At 40.8% G+C, this 21,344-nt stretch overlaps 1 protein-coding gene across 3 annotated transcripts in view; it reads right to left on the reverse strand.

Moving 5' to 3' along the window:
* MYOM1 (myomesin 1) overlaps positions 1-21,344 on the reverse strand; it is a 123,163-nt gene that overhangs the window by 79,525 nt on the left and 22,294 nt on the right. For 2 of the 3 annotated variants that reach the window (XM_005224247.5, XM_005224246.5), the window contains exons 3-10: positions 20,665-20,802; positions 17,312-17,561; positions 16,358-16,515; positions 7,623-7,715; positions 5,062-5,150; positions 4,885-4,947; positions 3,014-3,178; positions 923-1,084 (exon numbers count right to left, since the gene is read on the reverse strand). In XM_005224247.5, the coding sequence (XP_005224304.2) occupies positions 923-1,084; positions 3,014-3,178; positions 4,885-4,947; positions 5,062-5,150; positions 7,623-7,715; positions 16,358-16,515; positions 17,312-17,561; positions 20,665-20,802 (1,118 nt within the window). 3 annotated transcript variants of the gene reach the window in all.

Genomic DNA, 21,344 nt, shown 5'->3' on the forward strand with positions numbered 1-21,344 from the left:
GCCTTGCCTTTTCCACAGGAAATCCAGTAAAGACTGTGGTCCGAGCTCTCAGAAGGGTCTGACCCTTCTTCCTCCTGAGCGAGCAATGCTGCTGCCCCCACTGTGGCCCGGTGTGGGTCTCCAGGACCTGTGAGTGTAATACACTCTATTTTCCTGAGCCCCTCCTCTGTCTGCTCGTGTGGCCACACCTGACTGACAGTCACATAAAAGAACACAGAGCACTACCCTTGTGCCCAGGACATGTTCATGATCTTCCAAGTGTGCTCAGATCTCATGTAGCAAGAACATTTCCGTTCAAGACACTGCTGAGAAAAGAAAGACTCTTAAAATCAACAATCATAACTTGTCTTAAAGATTCGGTTGTAGCATCTTGCTTCCTAGTTTGTTAAAGCTGTAAGAGAAGGCCTGGGATGAAATAATAAATTAGCTCTCCAAAACAGATGAAGAGTGAATCCCCATTGCTATTTTATTGTTCCTTCTTTAAACCAAGATGACTTCATTCACATCATCAGGATGTAGCCCCTCAAACACCTGCAGAGGACTGCGCTGGTGGCTCACTGAAGAAGAGGCAGCACAGTCTAGAAACTGGTCATCTTCAGGTTGGTGCTTTTAGGGTTGACCTTTTCACATCCATTCTAATTTTACCGGATGCTAACATCCTTGTGCTACATCATCTGGGAGAATTTTTAAATTTTTTTTGGCTGCACCATGTAGCTTGCGGGATCATAGCTCTCAGACCAAGGATTGAACCCTGGCACCCCAGCAGTGGAAGCACTGAGTCCTGAACTCTGGACCACCAGGGAGGTCCCGGGAGGAATTTTCAAACAGCTCTTTCATCATTACCCAAAATACGTTTGGATAGATTGATACGGACTCAGTGTTTTAAATATTCTCAGATGTTCTGCTTTTTGCCAGGCCTTACCTCGAACAAAGACGTAAGCACTGTACTGTTCATAATATTCTCCCATTCGCGCACGAACTGTGTAGAGACCTTCGTCTTCCTTGTTGAGATGAGAAAATGTTAGTGTTGCCCGATCTCCACTCCAATGTGTTTGCACCCATTTTGATGGAGAAACAGGTACCCCTGGGGGGAAAAATGTAAACAAATTTACTGACTTCTTTCTCCATTACTATCTTCTTCCTCCCTCCCCGCAACTTGCTCCTCTCCCCATCTCTCTCTCTCTTTATTCCTCTTCTTCTATATTGAAAGCTATCTATTACAGGAAGTCTGTAGGGCTTTGAGTCATTGTGTCATATTTATATTGGTTAAAATGCTAGACCAGAAGTGAGGGAACCACGGCCAGATATACCATCTGGAAGACTCAGTGCAAAATGAAACTGCACGGCTCTTGGCTCAAAAAGCAGAAGAAAAAAATACAGTTAAGAAATAAGATATAAAACTTTTTCCTCTAAAAATAGTTTATTATTTATAAAACATAATAGGGTAATACAAATTGCAAGAAAATAATTATTTTCATGCCATAATTCTTACATACAAAACAATACTTTATTTTGTGATATGTTGATTGATAACACAGAATTTTTGACTTATTTTTTTGCAACCTCAGTTCTTAGGCCATCAGATTTATACTTTAGCAACTTTATTTTAAATTAATAAAATTAAAAGTAACATCATTCAGTCTTGGCAAATGAAAAGTCACAAATAATTTTGATTTATTTTGAGAAAGATCTTTCTGCTGATGCAACTATTAATGCTGCTGTTAAGAGTGCTATATAGTTACAGTATTATATACTTTTATACTATATACAATTATATAGTTATGGTTATAAAATTAACATTAGGTTAATCCTCTGATAAACTATTTTAAAATATAAATTTTGGTACTCTAGAGCTGACAATTCTTGAGGAACAATTTTTTCTAAAAAGATCTATCTCCTTATACAAATAGTTTCATGTAAGTCTGAATTTAATTTTAAATGTATATTTACATAATGGCATCTTAAATGTTTCCTCTTACATGTCCTGTAACTTGTGATGACTTCATGATTTGTATATAATTTAAATGCCTATTTATACATTTTCTTACTGTACCTTCGATTGTGAGAAAAATTACTTAGAAAAATCTTTCTTGTTAATAAACTGCTTCATCCAAAGTTTTGTATGGAAATAGTGTTCATTTTCACTGAATGTGGCAATCTTTAAATTTTTATTTCCAAGCCTGTGAATATTTGCTTTGCAATGTTGTAGCAGTTTTCATAAACAGAGAGTCCAAACTCAGAAGAACTCTAACAACTGCCTTATTGCCTTACTGCAATACCTGTATACATGCTTCTATTTTGTAATGTTTTATAGACAAAGTTTACTGTGTGATTGTTCCTGTCACGGTGCTTAGGCCAGGAAGTCATGTTTGAGCAGATCCCACCAAGACGGGCCCTGGAGATGGACAGGGGATCTGGACTCCCACGGGGCTCCCGGCTGCATCTGGCGGGTCTCTCCTCTCCTCCAGGGCCACGTCCGGCAGCACCGCTGCCGCTACCACTGCAGCTACCGCTGGCTTCACTCCGGGCTCAGGTCCTGGTCCTAGCCTTCGCTTCACGATGGCCCAGCCTGCCCGGTGCCCACACGGACACTGAAGTTTAGGCCAGCTGCGTGGTGAGCACGCTGACTACCACCCACAGTGGTACCACTGGTACCGCCTGGGAACCAACAGGACTTCCCTGGATTTCACTTTATCTTACCGAATAAAATTAACTTACAAAATGAATATATATCCAACTTGTAAAAGGAAAATACATGTTTTGTAATCCTTTCCCTGTATTATACTGTGATAAGAAATTATGATCTCCACAAACATGTTATAAAAGTTCTGCTACTCTAAAACATGTGTAAAAACTTTTGTAACACCCAGTATGTTATGTCCTCCACTATCTAGTTTCTGCCAGGTCTAGTAAACAGAACTGCAATCTACAGACATTCATGCTTTAGGACCAAGTCTGGTCTGTGACCTTCTGCGAATATGAGCCTCAGTGAGAATTCATCATTAAGGCTCACCATTTCGGTACCACTGGATCTCCGGCTGGAAATGTTTAATTTCAGGGGTGATAACTACACTGCAGCCCAGACTCATCGTCTCGCCTTCTCTCCCGAAAGACACTTCAAACTTGTCATCAAAGTGGATCTCAAACCTGGACGCATAACCGTAAGGGGTCACGGCAACTGGGCACAACAGAAACAAACATCAGTAATTCATTTTTTCTCATCAACGAGACATAAGCGTTTTAATGAGCACAGGCCGAAAGCAATCACAACAAACCTATCAAATGATTTATAAATCATAGTTTCAAATTTTCCAGCCATTGTATCTCAGTATAAATCAAATGACAAGAGAAGGATCGGATTTGGGATGTGTTCTTCCTTACTCCCACCCAGCACGCCTTCTTGTGCATGGGATTGATACCCATGATTACAACTAGGCATATTAAAATTAGGAGCCATTCCATGAAGTATGGAGAGACATCAAGCCAATCAGTTAGGTGAAAAACTGACCCAAGAGTCAATATTTCCATAACCATTTTCAAAACGACCACTTTTTTTTTTTCCAACCACTTATTTTTTAATGTTTGGAAAATAAGAATTTGGGGCTTGACTACCATTTCCAGTCTGAACAGTGTCAGCATCTAGTTACTGAAGAACCATAAGGGTTTTACTTTTATTGCTTCCCATGAAAAGAAGTTCTGATGCAGATGACATGATCGAAATTCACAAATTTATAAATTACTCTGGATCAGAATACTAATAGTTTGTTATTAAACCACACTTAGAGCTCATTTTACATTGCATTTTATAAATTAGTGTATGCATTTATTCATTCATCATCAAATACTACTCTGCCTCAGGTTCTAGTGTCCAAAGATCAAAGGTCCAGCCTAGCCTCAAGTGGCTCATGGGTCAGTGGGAGCAAACAGTTAACAATTAGTGTCCAGTGAGTAGATGCCCTTACAGAGGTGTCACAGCCTCCACCCGGACACATAGCCTAAGTAGGTGGGGGCTGGGGTACGGTGGGGGGCCGACAGAGACTTCTTAAGGAGACGATGCTACACTGGATATATAAGGATGAATAAGACTGCCCTGATACAGTCCAGACTCTATATATGTGTGTGTGTGGTTAAGTCCACTGCAGGTTTGTATAATGATTTTTCTCAGCTTAAGGAAAGAAAGACTTAAAATCATTTGTCATTTTTAGCCCATTACATCCAGGCTTTTATAAAGCCAGAATAAAGCAATTATAAGCAGAAGGAGAATACAGTAGCCAAAGAATCTAAAAAAATAAAACTAACTACAGGTAGTATTACGTACATGTGCTAAATCGCTTTAGTCATGTCCGACTCTTTGCAACCCTCTGGACTATAGCCTGCCAAGCTCCTCTGTCCATGGGATTCTCTGGACACAAATACTGGAGGGGGTTGCCATGCCCTCCTCCAGGGGATCTTCCCCACCCAGGGACTGAACCCACATCTCTTATGTCTCCTGCACTGTCAGGCAGGTTCTTTACCACTGGTGCCACTTGGGAAGCCCGTTACATACATACTAGCACATATTATAGACTATGCATTTATTCTGGGCTTCCCAGGTGGTGCTAGTGATAAAAAATCCATCTGCCAGTGCAGGAGATGGAAGAGACATGAGTTCCATCCCTGGGTCGGGAAGATCCCTTGAAGGAAGGCATGGCAACCCACTCCGGTATTCTTGCCCAGAGAAGACTGGGCAGGACAGAGGAGTCTGGCAGGCTACAGTCCATGGGTCACAAAGAGTCGGACAGAACTGAAATGACTTAGTATACCTGCATTTTTTTCAGTGTTATGGAATAGCTTATTATACAGTATTGTATAAAGATGACACAGCAAAAATATTTTCAGACTTACAGCTGGGGGGCAAGGTGGATGCCCCCGAATGGAAGCGAGTATCATCAAGCTCTCCCTTGTATCCTAGAAAAGAAAGCAGCAATTTTTGACAACTGCTTCTTGACCTGTTTATATGTTAGCAGTGAGAATAAATTTTTTAAAAATACACTGTGATTGAAACAAGTCCAGCAAACCTACTCTTTACCACAACCGAAGCATACGCTGAAAGTTCTCCTTTGGCATTCATCGCCGAGGCCCGGTACTGAGCCGTGTCTTCAAAATCACACCTGAAAGAACAGATGGGATGAGTGTCCGGTGCAGTGACACTCCTGGTACAGTTGTCCCTCAGTGTCTGCAGGGGACTGGTTCCAGGACCCCCGTGGATAACACAATCCAAGGAGGCTCAAGTCCCTTAAGTCAGTGGTCCCCAACCTTTTTGGCACCAGGGACCAGTTTCATGGAAGACAATTTTTCCAGGGATGGGGCACAGGCAAAGGCAGGGGGCTATTGGTTCAGGCAGCAATGGAAGCGATGGGGAGCAGCAGATGAAGCTTAGCTCACTTGCCCACCGCTCACCTCCTGCTGTGCCGCCCGGATCCTAACAACCATGGAACAGCACAGGTACCGGTCCTCAGCTGGGGGATTGGGGACCCCTGTTTTAAGTAAAATGGAGTAGTACACTGAGGCCTCAGTACCCATGGGTTCTGTATCCACAGATAAGGCGGGCTGATGTAACCCTGACTGTTTTGTCAAGGATCTCTTTGCTAACATGACACACAGCACGTCATCGGTTAACACACCGCTCTTTGGGACTCTTGATAAAGCTACACTTCCTAATCAAGTTCCCTGTGGGATTTTACATAGGCCAATAGATCTACCTACCAACAGCTATAGTCCACTATGACCCTAGCTTGAGTTAATTTAAAATGTCCAAAAATAAAAGCCAACAAAGTGTTGAGTATATAGAGCATGAACAGTGTGATGAAAAATTGGTTTACAGTTGTATCTGGAGCAGAAAATGTCTGGTCATGTACCTTTGTAGCAGGTAGGACCCTGAGGGGCCTCCCTCAGGATGGGTTTCAGTCTGGCTGTTATAGTGTGATGGAGAGACAAAGAAACAACCTCTCCTTATAGACGCCCAAATGGATTCAGGTTTGTCTAGTGTGGTTCTGTGTTTTAGCCTCAGAGTACAAACAAGTTATCTGTCCCTCAATTCTACTAATGTTCAGGCCCACAACACAATACAAGAAGTGCCATTTGGAAGTTCCTCTAAGTTATGATGGATGCAGACATAGGGATGTCTTGGGAGACCTGGGTTCGATCCCTGGGTTGGGAAGATCCCCTGAGGAGGGAATGGCTACCCACTCCAGTATTCTGGCCTGGAGAATGCCATGGACAGAGAAGCCTGGAGGGCTACAGTCCATGGGTAGCAAAGAGTATACTCCACTGAGTGACTTTCACTTTCACTTTAGAGAGAGAAGGCTCTTATGCAGAGATGAACAGGCTAAGATTTCAAAGCACGCTGTTTTATCATTGCCAGGGTTCATGTTCTTCACTGTTCTTCTTTAGTTTCACTGGTGAAATTTGAATTCTTGCTGAAATTTTACAGACATTCATAGAATCCCAGGCGGGTCAATATGGTTGTTTCTTCCATGGTTGTTTAATTATAAAGCAACCACACAGCTCGCTGCCGACTTGGTTGAATCATTGACGGACAGAATGGGTGGGTCTTTAGGAAGGGGTCCCTGCCTGGCGATCATCCCAGAGTCCCAGGGTTCTGCTTGAAGCCGAGAATGACCTGTGCCAACCTCTCTGATCTGAGAAAGCTATATATCCTGAGATTAGAATGACTTAAATTCTACTTTGACTTCACAGTATGTCATGGTTTCATTTGAACTGGAAATGCTGGGAGCTTGTGTAACTTCTTCATCCACATTAGTAGGCTTGGATTTCAAAACCATGTTAGGAGACATGATACCCCTTTGAAGACCTAGAAACTTTGATGTGGATTCTGCTTTAAAATTTTTGCTGTTGATTTACTTTAAAAAACATCCCAATGTCAGGCCCTGCATCCATCTGACAGAATGGGCACATAGTTTCCACGCAGTTTCTGGTGAGCTAAAGGAAAAAACAACTTCTCTAGGTCCAGTTTACATTCAGTGTCACCCACCTCAAACTTCACTGGCCTCTACTGAGGAAAGGCAAACGTGTATAATGCTGATGCAGATTCGGGACTCTGAGAAGACATTTGAATATAAATGCCTATTCTGTAACTTATTTTTCTTGCTAATACCTGAGAAGAACTCTCAAGTACATAAAAGAATTGTTGTTTAGTTGCTGAGTCGTGTCTGATTCTTTGCGACCCCATAGACTGTAGCCCGTCAGGCTCTTCTGTCTATGGGATTGTCTCAGCAAGAATACTGGAGAGGATTGACATTTCCTCCCAACATAGGGATCGTACTTGAGTCATCTGCATTGGCAGGTGGATTCTTTAACAGTGAGCCCCTGGGAAGCCCATACAAAAGGTTAAATAGATACAAATGAATTTTTCCTCATCATCTTTGACTAAATTCAAAAGATCACTTTGGGCAGTAACTTGGGCTTGGTAAGAATGTCATGATTATCACTCATAGGTGTGCACCAAGAGAAGCAATACTTGGGATTGTCCCCCATCCTGATACCACCGTGTAGGGAGGAAGAGGGGAGAACCCCCCGCCAAGCAATTGTCGGCAACATACACAGACCGTGATGTTTCTTACGCATTTATCTCCAGAGTGTGCATTCCATATCGGCTTTCGATGATATACTTTCCAGGATGTGCCTGGACATTTATTGGCACCTGGTTTTTATACCTATGAGACAATGGAAATGAGGTGAAGTAAGTTGAGGTGTAAACAGCTTCATGATTAACACACATACAACTGTTCCTCTTGAAAAAACATCTGTAGACATAGCACAGAGGTCAGTAGCAGAGTCTGCTCAATAAATGCAAATAAAATTCATTACAAGTATCATAAACTTTCTTGATGAATGTGCTTCCCTCCTCCATTACAAAAATTACATTCAAGAAGTTGGCCATTCACAACCTTGTGTTTGTATCTTGCGTACATAATTTTGAGTGGAAAGAGCCAGATACAAAAGAGTATAATGATTGTTTTTACATAAAGTACAAAACAAGAAAAGATCAATTAATGCTGCTAGAAGTCAGGGCAAGGGGCAGGGATGAAGGCGGTCCCTTGGGTGTTGATAATGTTTGGTTTCTTGATTTTGGTGCTTGTTACCTGGGGGTAGGCGGTCTACAAAAATTCATCAAAGTTCTACATTTATATGCCATACCACCCTATTTTGTGTACATATTATACTTCAATAGATGAACTTAAAAATGAAAAGAAAGACAACCATTGTTGACACAACAGAGAGAGAGGCTTTGAGTGGGTTTTTTGTTGGCTGTCTGTGTAGGATGAAAGCAAAACATCCTTCCCACTGACATTCCTGCACATTGTCCAAAACCTTGTCATTGCATTGAAAGCTCATTATATTTGTTTTATTCTGTCATAAGCAAACATAGCTCTCAGCTTGGAAGAACTTAGAATATCAGTCATGAAAGAAAACTACTGATAAATAGAAGCTAAAAGAGTCCCTTTTTCTGACTGCCGATCCCTGGCAAAGCCTCTCAGCCTGGAGAGGCAGGGGCTCCCTGGAGGGGCCCCTCCTGAGACACTGGCCCCTGAGTCTTCACCTTGATTCATCACCATGTCCTCATGTTCTCAGCGTGTGCTCAGTCGTTCAGTTGTGTCCAGCTCTTTGCAACCCCATTGACTGTAGCCAGCCAGGTTCCTCTGTCCATGGGATTCTCCAGGCAAGAATACTGGAGTAGGTTGCCATTTCCTACTCCAGGGGAGCTTCCCCACCCAGGGATCAGACCCACGTCTCCTGCAGCTCCTGCATTGGCAGGAGGATTCTTTACTGTCTGAGCCACCAGGGAAGTCTCATGTTCTCAGTAGCCAGTAGCTATGGCGCTGGACCTAGCTTAAGCCATTTTCTGCCCCAAAGGGGAGCTAAATTTCATTTGTTTCCTTTTCTAACATTCTACTTCATGTGCATAGTTATCACAAATAATGCTAATAACCATAATAGAAACAGTATTTACTGAGAGTCGGGAAAGGCTCTAAGTACTTTATGTCCAGATTAGTAAATTCAGTCCTCACAACAACCACATAAGGTTGCACTACTTTTTAAAGAATGTAATATATTTTGTCTGGCTTCGCTGGCCCTTAGTTGCAGCATACAGTATCTTTGGCTGTGGCACACGAGGTCTAGGTCTAGCTCCCCAACCAGGGATCGAACCTGGGCCCCGTGCATTGGGAGCTCAGAGTCCCAGCCATTGGACCACCAGGAACTCCCAGTGCTACTACTTTTAACATCATTCTCCAGATGAAGAAACCCAGGCACAGAACGGTTAAGTAGCCTGCCCCAGCTTTAACAGCTAAAACAGCAGAGCTGGGATCTGAACCCAGGCGGCCTGGCTCCTGACAACATGGGATGTTTCCATTTTCCAACTGGTCTCTATTGGCTGTTACTGTTTAGTCGCTAAGTCATGTCCAACTCTTTGCCACTGCGGGGACTATAGCCCACCAGATTCCTCTGTCCGTGGAATTTTCCAGGTAAGAATACTGGAGTGTGTTGCCGTTAACTTCTCCAGGGGATCGTCCCAACCCAGGGATCAAACTCACGTCTCCTGCTTAGCAGGTGGATTCTTTACCACTGAGCCAATGGGGAAGCCCCGTTCTCTATTTAGTTGCATTTGATTTCTTCAGATTTTTGGACATGGTTATAAGCATATTTGGGAGCAGGGAAAGTTACAGAAAGGGAAAGAGAAAGGAAATAATCCTCAGCCAGTCCTTTCCTCTCCCCAGCTTGTGTACACACACACACACACACATTCACACTCATGCCCTATATCCCTAAAATGCACCCTTTTCTACACTTTAGAAAATACACCATTCTCCATCTAGCAAAATTCCAACTCATCCTTCAAGACTCTGATCAAATGCCACTTCAATAATCTCCTCCCTAAAATTCCACACAACAGCATTTCCGCCTCTTCACATCAGTGTTACTTGGTTCAAATGGGAAGGTATAATGTTAATCAAATTACGGTTGGGTAAGTGTCACTTCTGCTAAACCGTGAGTGCCTTGAAGATGGGGACTCTGTCTGATCCATATTGATTTCTATTCCCACTCTCAAGGAAGCAGCCATCCCAGGAAAATACTAGGCAGTGTTTATTAAATTGGACTGCACAGTCATTGGGTAACATCATAAATTCAATTGTGCTTCTTGAATTTTGGCAAAGGAACAGAGTTCTGACAAATCCATCCTTCACGATATGGATAATTTAAAATTAGTGCAGATTAAGAAGGTATGCTGAGGCTGTTGTCTTGGTTTCCTTGGATGTGAAATGGGAGGGTGGACTGGGAATCACAGCTGTGCAGCAAGTGTAGGGGCACAGCCTTCTGCCCCACCCTTGGGAATCATTCCTAGCTCTTTCTGACAGTCCAGAAACAGCCTCAGGCAGCTGTTCCCCCACAGGGCTCCAGGCAGACAGGACTGTTTGATCAGAGATGGGCTGTAAAAAGCAATCTGCTGGCTGCTCTTAATTTGGAACATTCCTAGTTTGGATGAATGACAGGGTCGAACACATTAATCATGAGCATGTTCTCCTGACTGAATCGGTTTAGGTCATTTCACACCCGACTCAGAAGCTTCTCTTTGCTCAGTTTTCTTTGCGCTGGGGTATTTGCAGTATTTCTTCCCAACATAAGAAGATATAAAAGACACACCAAAGGTGTGTGGCCGGTGCTACTTGACCAAGCAACTGAGTGACACTTGATTTGGCTTCTGACCAAAAATGCTGTGCATATTTCCATAAAGTCTGAGTGAAAATAGCATTTGCAGCTCTTAGGCTTGCGTGAAGCCTTCCTGGATGCATCAATATTCCTTCACCTTCAGTCCAGCAGTCCCCAACCTTTTCAGCACCTTGGACCAGTTTCATGGAAGAAAATTTTTCCACCGAGCAAGGGGCAGGGGATGGTTTCAGGATGATTCACGCGCATTACATTTATTGTTCACTTTATTTCTATTATTATTACATCAGCACCACCTCCGATCATCAGGCGCTAGATCCCAGAGTCTGGGAACCACTACTCCAGTCCTGTGTGACTTAGCATCTCAATGCCTTTCCCTCAGTTTTCTAATGTGACCGCTTGAAATAGATTTCTCTCGCTTTCTCTCTCTCACACACACACACACACATTTTCTCTCCACTGGGACTCTATATGTCAGTATAAAAAGTGCCTGTTTTAAAGCAGCACATGAGGATTAAATGAGGAAGCTATTCAGATCTGTTCTCCAAGGAATTCACCTTGCGAGGCACTCGGATTCAGAGCCACTTCTGATTGTCTTCAGTATCAAATCAGAGCAGAGAAGGAGAATTTGAGGCCTGCTCTGTGTATACTTCACAGCTTGTTATTTCTGGAAAGTGAAATTCCAAACTGGCCACTCATCAGCTAATTTTAGAGAGTAATCTACACCCTGGGACTACTTATCAGGTTTCTGAAATTCTTGTGAGTATTTAGATGTACACCCTTTTCCTCATCATTTTCATGTAAAGTGTATGAACGACTAGTTAATGAACTTGTGTTACACATTATTTCTAGAATAATACTCTTCATTTATGTATGTAAAATACCCACTTAATTTCCCCAAACAAATGTCTGTCTGGATACTAGGCTGAATTTGGTAACAAGGGGTTACAGTGAAAGCTCTTTGGCACTGTAAAGTGCGATCAAACAAAAGGACTTCACTCTCACTTTTCTTTGTCAGCAAACAATGCTGCCAAAATGATCTCTATCATTTTGAATCCCCTTCCCTCAAAAGTGTGGTTAGAATGCAACCTTATTGTTTTGAACAAACAGCCATTACTCACTTTAAAAACCAATTAGCTGAGAGCTAACTCTTCTATTAGCATAAAATTTGGATGTAAATAAGAAAAATCTAAAATAAAACCCCAAACCCTTATACTTCAAAAGTAATTATAAATAATTTTTAATATTTTAAATGCAGGTTGTTTTCCTACAATAATATGGCAGTGATTGCTAAATTTAAATACATTGTGAATAACTCTAATCTTGTAAAAAAATTCAATGCATTAATTCTACTATGGAATTTATGAATTCTCATAATTTGCAAAAATAAAATAAGACTTTTCCAAATCTCCAGACTGTTCCTAAAATACATTTCTCATACCATCTTATCCCTAGGTTTTGAACTATGATCATGTTCAATGACAAGTTTCTTTAAGTGTCTATTTATCTTCACACTATCCCTGAAGTGGCAATGACTTCAGGGATAATTTGAAGAATTTCAAATATGTATTTTAAGTGTCTTGCATGAGGATCTAATCCAGGTGCTAAGTTGCTCCAGTCGCATTCGACTCTTTGCAACCCTATGGATTGTAGCCCAGGATCCACATACAAATCTGAAAACAAGGGCACTGAGTGTGTGAACACATGAGTGTTATGTGATAATAACAATACATTGTTCTAGGAGTTGGTGTGAGGCTCCCTGAAGATTATATAATCCCAATTTCCACTGACAAAAATCAATCTAGACTTTGGGCTCAACATGCAATTAAATCTGGCTCTCTAAAAAAGGAGGGGGTACAACTAATTTAATTCTCTTTATTTTAAAGAGAACTTTTCTCCCCTATTTCATATAGCTTCTTACAATCTGACCAGGCAATGCGAGCATATGATCCAAGAATCAGAAAATATAGGGGTGCCCAGGGAACATTCTCTTTTCTCACACCTGTCTGCCTTCTGCCCAGCTTCTCCCCACAGCTTCTCTCCTTAGGTTCTTATATGTCCTTCCAGAGCTTCTTTATGCAAGTAATAAAGATACAAACAAATGCTTTTCTTCCCGTTTACAACAATATACTGCCTATTAACAAGTTATTATATAAATATAACCTATTAAATTAAACAACTGGTTTTTCACCACATATATATTTCTCCTTCCCTGTTGGCTAGCCCTCTTCTGCAACTAACTTTTCTGCTGCACCCAGGGCCAACAGGCTTCCTTCTGCTCTGAAGGTGAACTGGGAATAGGGCAGTGTTGCTCAGCATCTCCACCTGGCCGTGATAGTGATGGTGATGAGTGATGGGCCCGCCTGTCAGTAAGTACTCTCCAGGTACACTCTAGACTCCATCCAGATTTAGTCAGTATGCAGGGGCTGGCTGAAGAGCAGCTGCAGCATGTTGATATCATTTGTTCAACCTCAGGGATTTCCATGGCCTCAGGGTGCCAGTGGAAACCTGGAACTGAACGTTCCTTGGAAAGGAGTCTTAGGGAGTCAGACCCAGGGCACACATGACTTTGAAAGATGTGGCTTAGGACCTAAAGGCTCAAGTGGAGACAGCACAACTGCCCGCAGCAGCATTGGAAACTTGTTTCTGTACTTGACCTTCTTCTATTCAGGAAGGTCATTCTCAGTGGTTTCTCTCATACTTGTACTCAGAGTCAGGCCCAGGAGGCTGCAGCTCGGTACCAAAGAGACATCAAGGCCAGCAAATTAATTACCGACATCTTGGTTCTCACTTGAGTTGTGGGTTCCCTGTTCATTGAGGGGGAGGATGCTCACTGAAGATTGTGTAATCTGGACCAGCAGCTTGCAAAGTAAATTAGAGCTTCATTCAATGATTATTTTTTAAAAGGCAACACACGCAGGAAGGTATTAATATATTAATCCCACGTGAAATTTACTCCCAGAGGTGGATTTACCTTGAAGCTAGTGAAGTTGAAGTTGCAGGGTCTCTCATCAGCACAGGTCCCCTTATGGACTAATGCATGTGACTAACTTTATAACCTTTTTTATAAAGGATGCTCCTCAAATTGTATAACCCTCCTGCCCCACAAAACCTTGATCTGACCCTAGTTATTGCCAGAGCCAGTTCTTAGCTATCTGCTAGCTGATTGTCCAAATTTTTAGCTTTATCCAGGGGCAAACCTTGCTCGCTAAAGGAAGGTGAACTATTTTCTTAGTGGTCCACTGGTTCTTTTGTTTTCACATTTACTTCCCACTTGACTTGTAAGGCAACAGGGCTTTGTGTGAAGTGCTCTGATTCGTCCCTCCTGGAAGAGTTTCTGAACAGAATGGATTTGTGTTCTCCAAGCACCGAAGGGGGTGCAGGAACTAGAGAAGGCTTGTCCCAGTCAACGAAGAGCCTTCCAGTCCTTCCTGAGACAAATCTTGTCTCTGTGCTTTTGTCTTTGATTAAAATGAGCCCTGATGCCATAAAATTCACATGTTAAGGAAATAAATATTTCAAAGCCAAACATGAAAGATTTGAGGGGTCAATCATACTCCCAGCCCCATTAGTGAGGATAACTAAAAACTGACAGTATTTCTATTTTTAAATATGACTGGAATTTTAAGAGTTGCCAAGTGTAGTCATCTCATATTTTTTCAGTGGAGTTTATATCTTTTTGTTTGTTTTTAAATTACTCCTTTTCCAGCCCAAAAACACCACGCGAGGAGTTCAACCTCCAGTGGAATTTAAGCTCTGCCTTTGTGGAACCTCATCACTCTGGCTTAGTGACACCATCAGTGGTACATGGCATGTTTGTATTCTAGTGACTGTGTATCTCACAGAATAAGTAAATGCTTAAGAAATTCATATTTATCTCCTAGAGATCACTTTGTATTCTTTTGAAAGTCATCTTTAACTCTGATGTTTAAAAATCAGGAAAACAGAGATAAGACACTGTGTAATAAATATATCTACTTAAAGACTCCAAGTATTCATTTACCAGTAGTACATTTTAATTCATGAAACATGAGGAATTTTTTTACTCATCAAGTAATATTTCTTGGAGCTAAAAATTTGTTATTCTTTATGTATTTCTTTTTTTTTTTTCCTACACCACACAACTTCTGGGATCTTAGCTCCTCAACCAGGGATCGAACCCCCATCCCCTGTATTGGAAGGCAAAGTCTTAATCACTGGACTGCTGGGCAAGTCCCTCTTTATGAATTTCTACAGGGAAGTTTGAATTTTTTCTGAGGTAAAAAGTAATCCGTTTTCAAGAGGAAATGTCCCTTTTATAGGCCAATCTATGCAGCCCAATAGGCAGAGACAAAGGCAGGGGGTAAAGATGAACGGATTCCTAGCTTACTGTCAGTCGTGTCCAACACTTTCCAACCCCATGGACTGTATAGTCCAGAACACTGGAGCAGGTTGCCATTTCCTTCTCCAAGCGATCTTCCCAACGCAGGGATCGAACCCAGGTCTCCCGTATTGCAGGCGGATTCTTTACCAACTGAGCCACCAAGGAAGCCCAGCTTACTGTAGTATATTCATACTTTTAAAGCTTGGAAATTGATTTTTTTAAACTTCATTTTCATTGAAATATGTTCTTACACTTCTCATCTTTGTTTACTATAAGTTATTTGTCTTGGTAATAACAGAATTGGCTTTGTTTTTCATTCTCTCACTTTCAAACTCAAGAACCCTGGGAAACGTTTATGTACAAGAAAAACTGTATGTAAATCCAATTTGGTCACAGGCAGGTTGATATTATAGGTGAATTAAAAAAACAACAACAACAACTCACCACTTGCTCCTTAAGAATAACCTTAGGTAAGGGTTTATCTTGTCAGCCTCCGTTATGTAAGCCAGGTGTCCAAACAACATTAGAAATGACAGAAAAGGGAGAAGGAGCTGGTGCCCTGTGGGCAACAGTGCCATTCTCTGCAGTGTTTATACTGAGACACAGGGCATTCACCACACCCCGAGGGTAAGAAAGCAGCATGCAAAACCCACATTGTAGAATAAGACGGAAAACACCTTTTAAAACTGGCTTACAATCCTCTTCAGATTCCTGCTCTCCATGGCAAACTGATTTCCATGACTGCTCTCCATGACAGTTCTGATTTTAGGGGTTACCAAGTCACTGACAATTGCAATAGGATATATAATGGGTGGAAAAAAGGGGAGCTTCTTCTTTATGGAATGAAAGTTTCTTCAGACCTCATATTAGAAATAGCTCCCCGTCCCATCCCCTTCTTTGTTTGGCTTTAGAAACTAGGACCTCAGCTCACATGAAGACTAGAGATGAAGCCCTCTGAGCTTTATCTCTCTAAAAGGTGGCAGTGCTTTTCATCACAAAATGTTACCAAATAAATATGCTGACTAAATTTTAACACTTTATATAAGATAAAGACCCATTTGTATAAGAGGATGTATAAATTATAATGGATGCAAAATCATTCTTCCTTCCATGCATGTATTCTTTCTTCACTATTTAAAAAAATTTACTCGAACTTACAGATGCTTTCACTGACTCTTGCATGTTCATAAATCCACATGTTTTCACAGGATTTAAAATTAATTTGAGTAATCAATTCTATGAGAAGCTTTCAAAAAGATAGCGTACCATGTGAGACGAGGTTCTGGCCAGCCAGCTACAGAGCAGTGTAATTTTACATTTTCTTTCTCCCAAACAGTATGGGAACGAGGTTTAATGACAAATTCAGGAGCATGGAGAAGATTATCTTCATTCAACTTTTTATGAAATGCCTCAGTTTCTTCTAACTGAAAAAAATTATCAAGACATGAAATCAAAGTAACATGTGCTACAAAAATGAAATGTAGAAATCAAAATGATCATTTTTTCATTTGGAGTCTTAGTCTGGTATTTGGAGCAAATGAACTCCCCTCATCCCTTTAAAAAATAGACATATCACTTAATTTTTAACATTCTAAGCCTGAGCAACATATTGTACTTTCCAAAGGTGGATTTCTTAAGGTCCTCAAGAACTTTAATTTCTGTAGAACCTAAAATTTCACAGACTTTAAAACTATGAAATCTGTCTTTCTTTGAACTATACATTTTGGTGTCTTTTCCCCTTTTTTCTTAGTTGTTTCTCCACAAGACCACACATTTCTTCATTTGAAACTAATCTATATTACACACAGGCACAGTGTTACATGCATTTCTACTTTTTTAAGATTAATTTTTATTGGAGTATAGTTGATTTACAGTGCTGTATTAGTTGCTGCTGCACCAGCAAAATGAATCAGTTATACACACACATGTAAACACTCTTAGATTCTATTCCCATATAGATCATTACAGAGTATTAAGTAGGGTTCCCTGTGCTTTACAGTAGGTCCTTATTAGCTTCTCCATCCACAGGATTCTCCAGGCAAGAATACTGGTGTGGGTTGCCATGCCCTCCTCCAGGGGATCTTCCCAACCCAGGGATTGAACCCAGGTCTCCTGCATTGCAGACAGATTCTTTACCGTCTGATCCACCAGGGAAGCCCATTTTATATGTAGTGGTGGCACTTATACTTTTTTAAGTTATGTTAAATTGTCTTTTCTTACCGTTTTTTTCAGTGACAGCTGATCTGCCTTTTCTCGAATGGCAACTTTCCTTGACTTCTTCTCAAAGGCCTCTTCCTGGTGAAGCGTGGACATGGACTGCTTAGATACAGAGGACTGCTTAGATACAGAGGACTGCTTGCTGGCTGTTACTCCTTCCTCACTAGCAAGGAGATTCCTCTGGGCTATGTAAGCAGCAGCTTCTTTAATTCTTTGCTCTTCCGTGTCTGTAATTCCACTGACATGCACTTGGCTAAAATAAAGTAACAGCAAAATACGGTTATTGTGGATGTCAGTGATAAGACTGCCCAATTTCACCAAGTTCAAAGCACCAGACCTAAGATGTTGTACACTGTGCCCAAGGAAAACCTGACGTACAAAACACTGGCCCGTAAGAGCTAACTCTTCACACATGGACGTGACCGTCACCTTAACAAATGATAACGACGATAGTAATACCTATTATGGCCTGGGTGCTCTGCCAAGTGCTTTTTGCATAAATTATCTCATTTTCCCCCACAACAACCCTTTGAAATAAATGGTATCCTTTCTACTTTAGACATCTGGTAACATGGCACAGAGAAGTAAGATAATTTGCCCAACATCATTTCTTTGGTTTCCTTGGTGTGTTTAAACACAGTTTAGTCTGTAATAAAATATTAATTTATGACTTCCTTCTAGAAAAGACAGCATTGTAAAATGACAGACAGTTGTGTGACTGGGATCCTGATTTATGACTAGTGTGCTTTATCTGGATTCTGTAACTCAGATGACGGAATGCATTACCCAGAGCTGCTGCACGCATAAATAAGCTATAAATGTATGTGTGATCCTTATGCCTAGCAGTTTCCTTTCCAAAATAATAAAGGTTATGAGGGACTTCCCTGGTGTACAGTGGATAAGAATCAGCCTGCCAATGCAGGGGACATGGGTTTGACCCCTGGTCCAGGAAGATCCCACATGCCACAGGACATGGAGGTTGGGCGTGGGGGAGAGGGCGGCAACTGCAATTAGGAAAACTCAAGTACACTTGACCCAGAACAGCAGGGACATTTGCCTTTAAGTAAGTGCATATGTGCATGTCAGCAATAACCCTGCTATAATCTAGGTATAAGAGCAAGAATATGATGCTAACATCAAAAACACACTACTGAACATTTTAAATAAATTTAAAACCTTTCCAATCCTCTATCTCAATTTAAAACCTGTCGCTGACATAAAGTTAGCTCTACTTAGACCGTGCATGTGTGCCAAGTTGCTTCAGTCGTCTTTGACTCTCTGCGACCCTATGAACTATAGCCCACCAGGCTCCTCTGTCCAGGCGAGAATACTGGAGTGGGTTGCTGTGCCCTCCTTCAGGGGATCTTCCCAACCAGGGATCAAACCCATGTCTTTTATGTCTCCTGCATTGACAGCCGGGATCTTTACCACTAGTGTCACCTGGGAAGCCCTACCTAGACTGTAAGAAGTGGAATTTTCAAGTGCCATCCAGAAGAAATCGTATTCTCCAAAAATGTACTATATTTGCATTTGCCAGCCCTAGGAGAACTCTCGGCTCAACCGTTACAAGTGCCTTGATTTCCTTGTACAAAAAAATTGACATACTAATACCTCTCCAGAGCTGAATGGAGGACTTAGAAGGATGGTTTATATATAAAGCACTTACAATGATTTCCAGCAAACAACACGTACTCAACAAACGTTCATTACTCTCCTGTTCTCTTAGATGTTAATGAACATCATTATGAAGTGTTATCTTCATAGTAATAGAATATAGGAGATGGCTCCATATAAAAAATGAAGAACTGGAAATAAAACCTAGAATATAAATTTTTTATTCAAACTTTCATTTATCACAGCTTATTCTGTAAATAATTTCTTGACACTGGTCTGGAGGGAACAAAATAGTTTGGTGAGAAAAGGGCAGGAAGAAGCTGGAGAGAGTGAGAAGCTTCAAAATGTGCCCACACAGGTGGAGAGTCATGTCATATAGGTTAATGCTAAGCTGACATCATGACTTTTAAATGATTTTTTTTAAAACACAAAATTAAATATTTTTCTCCTCCAACCTAGTAATCTCCTAAAAGGAATATGAGTGCCATTAAACCAACTGTGAGGAAGCTGAGTCTGGGCAAGCATACTTCACAATATAAGCCTGTTTGTCTATAAAGTTCAGTTTGAAAAATCAAAGTTATAAAATAAAAAGCTAAAAATAGAATATTGTTTATCCCTTTCCTAAGTAGGTTTGCAGCAATTATGACATCAGCCTCTGAAACAATTGGGAAAGGAACCATCAAAAAGCGATGGGAAGAGAAAATGCAGGGAAACAGAAGTAGGTCACCAAAAATTACAACCGAGTTATTGCCTACTGATTTTCCTGATAGCTTTTGCCCGGAGAGGGCGACCTCGTTTTGAACATCACATTAGCTTTGTGAATAATCAAAGGAAAATAAACAGGAAAGGCTCAGAAAGTTTCTGTTAAACTTTAACTTGGTGTCTTAGACAAGTCTCCTTTCAAGATTTCTTTGTATATATTATCATTCAAAACTGTTTATATTATAAACAGAAATTTGGCATTACACAGACTTGTGACTTAGTGATTATTTTGTTTGAATTTTATCTCAAAATAAATAGTAATCTATTTTTTATTTAACAAATATAAGCCAGGCATTCAAGCTATGCCCGCAATGCTTTTAGTTAGTCTATGTTATCTAAGGATTTTTTTCTTCCTAATGAATAATAATTAAAACCACACTGGCAACCAATCTACCTAAATGTATCATTTGATTTTTTTCTTTTAGTTCACCCAATATTTTATAGTTTTAACCTTTCTTTGTGCCCTAACTATAGCAACTGTATATAGTGTCCAATCACTAGCATCCAATACTCTGCTTCTAGTTTCAACTAGTTACCTAATTAGAAATAAGCCTCTAATCATAATCTCTGTTGTCATACAGCCATCCTATGTGATGGCAAACATTTTTACAATGATCACATCTCCGACTATGCACAGTTCCAAGGTTCTCAGACCTTTCTCAACCAGTACAAAGTAAATGCTCAATAAATGATAGCTGATATTACTACCTGAAAACATTTATTCCCCACTTCTTTTTAAAAATAATTAACTAATTACTTAACTTGTCTGCACTAGGTCTTAGCTGCAGTATGCAGGATCCCCGATCTTCACTGTGGCATGTAAACTCTTAGCTGCAGCATGTGAGAGTTAGTCCCTTGACCAGGGATCAAACCCATGCCCTCTGCATTGGGAGCATGGAGTCTTAATTTTAAACAGTTCCACTAGGGGAGTCTCTCTCCACTTTCTAAAAATCAGATCCAGGGAGAGAATTCATACGTACCGTCCTGAAAAAATAGGCACCATGTAGTCACTTGGCAGATTTTCTTTCTCCTCTCCAGAAAGAAGGCTCTTCTTGGCTCTCTTTGTTTGGGGGCTCAACTTGGATGAATAATCTAACATCAGACTGGAATCTGTAAGTCTGACAACAAACACCCTAATGTTAGTCAATAATTTAAAAAATGTTTAGAAGTTTTAAATTTAGGAGTGTTGCGTAGACTCCTAGATGGCTAATGTTATAATTATCTTCTATCTTTAGAACTAAAATAGAGTGAAAATGACCTCACATAATGCACTCTATCCAGACATAAGAAAAATAGGTCTGTGGTAATTTCATGGCTTTTTCTCATTAAAGTTTCAGGGGAAAGCAGCTGTGCTTTGGTAATGTTTCCGGATACCCTTTGCTGTTAAGTTTATGTTGGAAATGTAGGCAGCCTACATGAATGGGTTGGATACATTGTGCATCCAAATGCTTTCAGAGGATTGATAAACAAAAATAAAGCAAATTTTCTGTATCGAGAGCCCAGGCAATTCTGAAGCAGGGCCTTGAGGTTGAACTTCAGGTTTTTGTATAATGTAGCAGACTCCATTTGAAAGAACATTGAGCTCATTAAACAACAGAATTAATATGTTTTAGATGAATACACAGCATCAAGTGACTCGGAAAATTACAGATTTGATAAA

This window comes from Bos taurus, chromosome 24 (assembly GCF_002263795.3).
Source record: "Bos taurus isolate L1 Dominette 01449 registration number 42190680 breed Hereford chromosome 24, ARS-UCD2.0, whole genome shotgun sequence".
NCBI lineage: Eukaryota > Metazoa > Chordata > Mammalia > Artiodactyla > Bovidae > Bos > Bos taurus.